The following is an 8,220-nucleotide window of genomic DNA, read 5'->3' as shown; positions in this document are numbered from 1 at the left end:
CTTCCTCCTCTTTTTTAATGTCTCCTGATTTTGCCTTCAATTTTAGAATTAATTCACATATTAATTTCAATCTTTTGATATTTTTGAAATTAATCACAAATTAATGTTAAATATTGATCAATGCCTTTTGACAATTTGACTGATTTATAGGCCAAAATAGACCTCCAATAAGTGATGGGTGATAGGTGATAGGCGATAGGCGATAGGATATATGAGGTGTCCAAGATCAGACACTAAGATTTTTTTATTTGACAAACTTTGGTAACTTCCATTGCAAATTGAGGAAAAATATCGTCTGACATATTTATTACTTGTTGACCAACAACACTTGCCATTCTAAACTTCAAGTGCATATGATTCATATATTCTTTTATAATGCCATAATGTGTGGAGGCCGGAGCACAATTGAATTAAGATAATTTTTTAACCATTTCAAACATCAAGTTCATCAATTATACGGACAGTTCAACCTAAACTTATCTATAAATTGAGATCTATGTCTCATAACTTTATCATCATCTCTCCATCAAAATCTAAACAAAAACCTTTCAACTAAATATATAACCATGAAGAGTCTCTCATTTCTTACTATCTTGGCTATAACACTTTCCTTAACCATTGCTTCGGACCCAAGCCCTCTTCAGGACTTCTGCGTCGCCATCAACACCCCAGCAGATGGTGGTATGTACATGTTTACTCCATATTAATCAATTTAACTATATTTTCTTTCATAAATGTAATCGATAGTTTGGACAATGCATTACGTTCTTACACTCTTTTTATTTGGTTATAATGTTCAGTGTTTGTGAACGGAAAGTTCTGTAAGGACCCAAAGCTCGTCACTGAAGAGGACTTCTTTCGGGGAGGGCTCAACAAAGAAGGAACACCTAATGCAAAAACTGGGTCTGCTGTGACACCCGTCAACGTTAACCAGATTCCAGGGTTAAACACCCTTGGAATCTCTATTGTCCGTATTGATTACGCAGTTAACGGACAGAACCCACCTCACACCCACCCACGCGCCTCGGAGATTTTGTATGTCGCACACGGAACCCTTCTAGTAGGGTTTGTCACGTCAAACCCCGAAAACCGCCTCATATCTAAAGTACTCAACGAGGGTGATGTGTTTGTGTTTCCAGAGGGACTCGTTCATTTCCAAGCGAACGTTGGGAAATATCCCGCGCTTGCATTCGCTGGTTTAAGCAGCCAAAACCCTGGTGTCATCACTATTGCCGACACCGTGTTTGGGTCTAACCCAGCAATAGACCCGAATGTTCTTGCGAGGGCGTTCCAGTTGGACGCTAGGACTGTCATGGATCTACAGACTAAGTTCAAAAAATAATAACATTGTGCTTTTGAATTGCTTTCATTTTTATGTACCTTCATCTGAATAAGGATCTTGTATTATCCGCTAATCATAATGGCATTAGTCATTTGTTTTACCTTGATCTAATTATAAATGAATCAATATTTTTATGTGTTGAAAAGATAAATTCTTTAACACAGAAAAAAAGAGAGATAAATTTGTATTTAAAATTTTATTTTGGAAGTTCACGAAAAGGATCTTTTCTGATGGAGTTTTTACCTAAACAGAATTACAGAAAAATGTATTAAAGTCTATCAGGTAATATATTTTGTGATGAATTTAATTACGACGACTAAATTATGTTATTAACCGAGTCATAGACTTTTGGTAATTACAACAAAAGTATATGAAAGTCCTTTGTTAATTACAACAAAAGTATATGAAAGTCGACTCTTTGTTAATTGAACAACTCTCATTTACCCCTTCTTAATTAACCAATCAGAATACAACAATATGTTACGTCATAACATATTTAAAAAATAAATCAAAATTAAAATAAAAGGACAAACCAAATTAACGAAACAAATTATGTAGATATTTTATTAATGTAATTAGGTCGGTTTGGGTTTATAAAAGAGAATTAGGGTTTAAATTTTAAATTTTTAAAATTATATATCGGTTTGAGTTTATAAAAGAATGATTAGGATTTAGATTTTATAATTAAGCAGAATTATATGTCGGTTTGAGTTTACAAGTTAGTGGTTAGGATTTAGATTTTACAATAAAAAAAAATATATATGTCGGTTTGGGTTTACAAGTTAGTGGTTAGGATTTAGATTTTATAATTAAACGAAATTATATGTTGGTTTGGGTTTACAAATGAGTGGTTAGAATTTAAATTTTACAATTAAACGAAATTATATGTCGGTTTGAGTTTATAAAAGAGTGTTTAGGGTTTAGATTTTACAATTAAACAAAATTATATATTCTTTTAAGTTTATAAATAATAGTTAGGGTTTAAATTGGTTGATCTACAGAATTTATTTATTTAATTAAGATTTGTTTCCTTAATTTAAGGGGGTGGATAAGGGAACCCAAGAATTTCCCTTGTTAATTACAACAAATTATATATGGACCCGTACGGATAGTAGCAATAGATTGATTGGTGCAGAGTACTGAAACATGTCGTAAGTGGGTTAGAATATTATCTAATATTAACCTTCCAGATGCAAATGTTGATTGGGTCTATAAGTTTCATAACGGGAGAATTTTTCAAAGCTTAACTTAATATTTTGAAAATGGTTTTTTTTTTTTAATTCAACAGTACTACAAAAATTTATAGGGCAGAACTCTAACATTTGTGGTGACCTGTCATTTACATGTAATATCATTTAGTCTTTTGTTGAAATTTTCCGATTTTTTAAAAGCAACTAGAGAAACCAAATTATTTCTGTTGATCCAAATCCAATCAAAAACAAAAAGTAGTGTTGTCATATTATGTGGTCGTTAAGTCATGTTTCGTTTAACCTCATCATATGTTATATCCTTTAGCATTATGTGTATTGTCATGCATGATCTCAAATCAGTTTTTATTTGTTTTCCTATTCGTGCTAATTAAGTGGCTTAAGTTTCTAATTAAGTGGCTTAAGTTTAAAAGACTCTTTTTCTCGTTTAAAGAGTCAAAGAAGAAGAAAGTCAAAGAGTAAAAAAAAAGGAAATAACTCGGTTTTATACCATATCACCTAAGCAATTATATAGTACTAGGTGATACCCGTGCTACAGCACGGGATTATATATTTTGTTAGTTATTTTTTCTGTAATTTGTACTTTTGTAATATAGTTTTTTATTTTGATTTATTTTCTTTGTTTATATAGTGTTTATTTATATATTTGGGGTTATACAGTAAATTGGAAATCCTAATAGAGTAAGTAGTTTGTAAAATGTAGTTTTTCACGGAAACAAACACACCACAATAGTAGATAGTACGTAGTTTTGTAAGAGAATAGACACTCCGCAATATTGGATAGTAGTTTTGTAAGAGGATAGACACACTCTGCTTCCATGGTTTAATTTATAGCTTGAAAAAATTACATATTTTAACGGATTTAACTCAAAAAAATTTTATATTTTAAATTTTTAAGAATTAAAATATTAAAATTACTTAAATATTTTATAGACTTTAAATATATTATAATATTTTAAACTTTCGACGGAGTTCAAATATTTATAATAATTTAAACATTCTATAAAAATTTAAATATTTATAATATCTTAAACTTCTTAAAAAACGTATATATATTATAATATGTTTACTTTTTAAAAGTTTAAATATTCTCAAATATAGAACCAAATTAAACTGTTAAATTTGGATACCTGATAAATCAAGTTTCCTGCTCATTTGTAATCAAAACATTTTAGTCACATATTTATAGTGATTATGAACCATATTCCAAAATATTTAGTCGATGTGGGATATACAGTACACCTTTTCTGTAAATTAGTTTACAACTTTACATATATATAATTTCTACGTTTTTAATTCTTTCTATCTATACTACTCACAATTAATTACTATAATTTTGTTAAGGAAATATTATAATATCGGAAATCAAGCAATTTAGTCAGATTTGGTAACTTGAATATTCGTTTTTAAAGATTTAACTGAATCACTAAATATTCCTTTTAAAAGATTATCTGTTAAGATCAATCTCGGTAATTAAGGAAATATCCAAATTTTTGGTAATTAAAATTTACGGTTTCCATTTAAATACCTTAAAGGAAAATGAAATCAGAGTGTTTGCCTATAACGAATAACTCTGTTTGGGATCTTAAATAACTAATCTTGAATGAAATAATATACTGGATCCGTAAAATATTATTCTGGAGTACAAACAGATTCGCGGGTTTTTTTCCTTCTGTAGTCGGATATGTAAAAATCCGCGTCCTGACCCGGCAATTTTTTAAGTGATCGACCAAGGGTATTTTCGTCATTTAAAGAAATTGAAACTATAGGTTAATTAGATTAAATTTTGTGATTCTCTAATTATTTTTAATGAAAAACCTACCAAAACCAACTCATGGTCCATTTTTACTCTAGAGAGTACTTCTGCTTTAATAATATAGATGTGGGAAGGGTAACATATTCTTCAAAATAGCTCGGTCTTCTTATATCTGTACTACTACTCTTAGAATCCATAGTACATACTATTATATTGGTTGATTCTGTCGTGTCTTATCAACATTTTAACAAACCCCAGCACGTTCACATTGACCTTTGTTCGAGTCAGTGAAAATAAATTGACAAATTGAGGAAAGAAGAATCACTCAACGAATTCAGTCTTTAACCTATAATTTGTTGAATTATATATTATCGCTAACACTTGCCATTTCAAACTTCAAATGCATCATGAATTCGTTGGAGAATAAATATTTTTTTTTTGAAGTTTGAATTTTCTAGTGTTGTGGAATTTAAATATTACCACCATAACACATACATGTGGTCGAGGAAAGAAAATGTAAATAATTTAACCAATTCAAATGTCAAATTCATTAGTTAATTTCTTGGATTTGCAAGTGTATGGACTATATGGACTAGTTCAACACGTAAACTCATCTATAAATTGAGGTTTATATGTATCATAAGTTTATTACCTCTTCACTACAAACTTATTCAAGAAACAAAAAAACCCTACCGCCCTTCAAAAAACTATATGGCGATGAAGAGTCTCTCATTTCTTGCAGTTCTATCTCTGTTGGCTATAACACTTCCATTATCCATTGCTTCTGATCCAAGCCCTCTTCAAGACTTCTGCGTTGGTGTCAACACCCCAGCAGACGGTGGTATGTACATGATCACTTCCTAATTATTTTTACTTTCACTTGTACATTATTTTCCCATTTCTTACACTCTTTTTTACTTTGGCTACTCTGTTCAGTTTTTGTTAACGGAAAGTTCTGCAAAGACCCAAAGCTCGCGACCGCGGATGATTTCTTTTTCTCAGGGCTTCACAATGCAAGACCCGTCAATAATGCAGTCAGATCAAATGTGACAGCCGTCAATGTTAACAACCTTCCAGGGTTAAACACCCTTGGAATCTCAATTGTCCGTATTGATTATGGAGTTGGTGGACAGAACCCACCTCACACCCACCCACGTGCCACCGAGATCTTGGTTGTTGGGGAAGGGACACTTCTCGTTGGGTTTGTAACATCAAACCCAGACAATCGCCTCATCTCTAAAACACTCAACGCAGGTGATGTATTTGTGTTTCCAGAGGGACTCATCCATTTCCAAGCAAACATTGGTCATTCACCAGCGGTTGCATTCGCCGCTCTAAGCAGCCAGAACCCAGGTGTCATCACTATTGCCAACACCGTGTTTGGGTCTAACTTAGCCATAAACCCAAGTATTCTTGCAAGGGCGTTCCAGTTGGACCCTAGGATTGTCGTGGATCTACAGGGAAAGTTCAAGAAATAATAACATTTTAGGTTTGAATTGCTTTCATTTTTATTTACTTCTGCCTCAATAAGGATCTTATATTTCCTTTTATCGTATCATGACAATGATGTCTTTCTTTGCTTTTGTCTGGTTCAGATTCTAAATAAAAAATGCTTTTTCTTTCACAAAACAAGTATTTAAGTCTTTCTAATAATAAACAAAATTTCAAGAAAAATACGTTCACAAAATGACACTTAAAAGACTTTAGATATCGGGAAAAATGCCATAAAAATCCCCAAGTTTCAAATTTGGGATAAAATATTCCTAACTTTTGAGATGTCGTTTTTAATCTCCAACTTTAGGTTGACTTAACCGAAAAATATGGAACTTTCTTTGATCTCCCTGTTTTAAGCACGTAGTTAAATTTATGTTAGAAGCTAATAGACGGGTTAACAAACCGTTAACGGCTTCCGTTTAGCCAAAAAGACAACGTCTTATTAATGACAAAACAACATCGTTCTAACTAAAGAATCCCCAAATTGAATCCAATTCTCGAACCGAAAACATAATCCCTAACCCTAAAATTCTTTTTTCCAAATTCTCTCAAATTCTTTCGAATTCTCTTCATGGCGAAGACCCGTAGAGGAAAAAAGCGTGTTCCGCCGTGGCGGTCGTTGTGATTGACGATGAATACTCGATTCAAACAAGATCTGAAGCCGAGATGGTTGAGATTCTGTCTGATACTCCCATGTTCACTGTACATAGATTTACGTTAGCACTTATTTTCCTTCAATATGGTGACTTACGTCAAGATAATAGAGGAGCAAATGGTCACTCAAGCATCTACACGAGAACCCTAATTTCGATTTTCTAATGTGTATAATTATTCACTGTAAAAGCTGTCAAGAAACTTTTTATTTATTTATTTTAATATGTGAAATTTCACTTAGTATGAAACGTTATGTTACAAACATATCGCTTTTACCAGGTTTAAGGTACCCTGGCAAGTAACTTACGTAACTTAACTTTCTCTCATTCTGAAATTATAAGTGTTAAACTCAGGGCCTAAACACCCTGTCGTTATAAGTGTTACTCTGATGTGGCCTAAAGCTTAAAAAATTTAGTGGCCTATGGCCTAAAGTTTAAAAAGTTTAGTGGCCTAATTATTATTTAGGGTAATTTGTTTTCAATTAATATTGCATATAAATAACTGTAAAAACGTAAAAGAAGAAGGCTAGGTGGAGTCGAACTGTAAAATTGCATGATATAACATGAAAGGGGAATCACTAGACTATATTGTTATCACATGTGTGGCCTTTAAAACTATTTTATAATCGGTGGCCTAAAGCACATGCTTTAGCTACCTTATGGACGGGCCAGACCTGGTTAAACTAATTTGGAGAAATCAAAACTTTGATGATCAGAGGAGTCATGCCTAGCTATCGTATTACGCGTGAACACACATATTCAACGACAGATTCACAATCGATGGGTTGAAACTATGTGAATGTGACAAAGTTAAATCAATACTATAAAAGTACTAGGGAGTTTCTCTCCAGTTGACACCTCAGCTTCTGTATTGAACCAGAGACTGACACATCAGTAAAAATAGGTAACCAATGAAAACATTTTAATTAATACAGCTCATCTAAATTTAGTCATACGTGTACTAACGAAAATAGAAGTGAACGTGTGAGTGTTTTTTTCTATTCTTCGAGTTCTTCTTCTCCGTCGTCGTTTTTGTTTTCTCTTCTTCGACGTGGTCTTTTGTTTTTCTTCGATCTACCAGAATCTACATGTCAGCTGATTTATTCTCTTCTTCGATGCTTGATTTCTTCTTCTTCTTTCTAATTAGATTTCTACTTTTCACGAAGCAATCTCAGATTTGTGCATCGTAGGAAGAGATGCTTCAATGTATATTTCTCCTCTCCGATTCTGGGTAAGTGAATCTTCAAATCTTTCTTTCCGGATTCAGTTCGACTTTGATTCATCTGGTTTGTGTTAACAGAGAGGTAATGATAGAGAAACAGTTTATGTGTCATTCTGGTATTGATTCTCAACTTCTTCTTCCCCGAATCGAAGACGACGGGTTTCTTTCTTCTGGTACTTGGAATTTGCAATTTGTTTGTTGTCTTTGTTGGAATCATCAAAATTTTGTAGTTTGTTATATTGGGGAATACTTCTTGTGCCTGATATTTGTTTGTTTGTTAGTTTCATCAAGATTTTGTAATGTGTTATATTGAGGATTTCATTGAATTAAATCTTGTTTCTTCACCTCCGGTTCTTATTGATCATTGTAAGAAATCAGGCATTAAATAAGGTTCGGATTATTGAATTGAGTTGTGCTTTTTCATATGAGCTGTTAGTGAGTCCTGCTTTTAGTGTTGGTGAGTATTGCTTTGTTCGACAGTTCCATGAATCTCTCAACGTTTGGATTAGACTATGAAGCGTTTGTTGTCATGCGTTTTGTTCCTT

The 8,220-nt window shown here is 32.6% G+C and overlaps 2 protein-coding genes across 2 annotated transcripts; both read left to right on the top strand.

The window, feature by feature from the left end:
• LOC104732945 (putative germin-like protein subfamily 1 member 9) lies at positions 506 to 1,440 on the top strand. Its single transcript, XM_010452548.1, has 2 exons — positions 506 to 681; positions 801 to 1,440. Exons 1-2 carry the CDS (start codon positions 567 to 569, stop codon positions 1,340 to 1,342), a joined length of 657 nt encoding a protein of 218 aa, XP_010450850.1. The 5' UTR covers positions 506 to 566; the 3' UTR covers positions 1,343 to 1,440.
• LOC104732944 (germin-like protein subfamily 1 member 11) lies at positions 4,956 to 5,983 on the top strand. The gene is made up of 2 exons (XM_010452546.1): positions 4,956 to 5,147; positions 5,243 to 5,983. The coding sequence occupies exons 1-2, from the start codon at positions 5,018 to 5,020 to the stop codon at positions 5,782 to 5,784; spliced, it is 672 nt and encodes a 223-aa protein (XP_010450848.1). The 5' UTR covers positions 4,956 to 5,017; the 3' UTR covers positions 5,785 to 5,983.

Source organism: Camelina sativa, chromosome 12, assembly GCF_000633955.1.
Source record: "Camelina sativa cultivar DH55 chromosome 12, Cs, whole genome shotgun sequence".
Classification (NCBI taxonomy): domain Eukaryota; kingdom Viridiplantae; phylum Streptophyta; class Magnoliopsida; order Brassicales; family Brassicaceae; genus Camelina; species Camelina sativa.
Note: the sequence above shows the minus strand (reverse complement) of the source record. Positions and strands in the feature narration are given on the sequence as shown.

Excerpts from the sequence above, each read along its gene's own strand:
- LOC104732945 (XM_010452548.1), top strand. The coding sequence starts at position 567 with ATGAAGAGTCTCTCATTTCTTACTATCTTGGCTATAACACTTTCCTTA. Across the intron at positions 682-800 it reads CAACACCCCAGCAGATGGTG|TGTTTGTGAACGGAAAGTTC; the intron begins GTATGTACATGT and ends TATAATGTTCAG.
- LOC104732944 (XM_010452546.1), top strand. The coding sequence starts at position 5,018 with ATGGCGATGAAGAGTCTCTCATTTCTTGCAGTTCTATCTCTGTTGGCT. Across the intron at positions 5,148-5,242 it reads CAACACCCCAGCAGACGGTG|TTTTTGTTAACGGAAAGTTC; the intron begins GTATGTACATGA and ends TACTCTGTTCAG.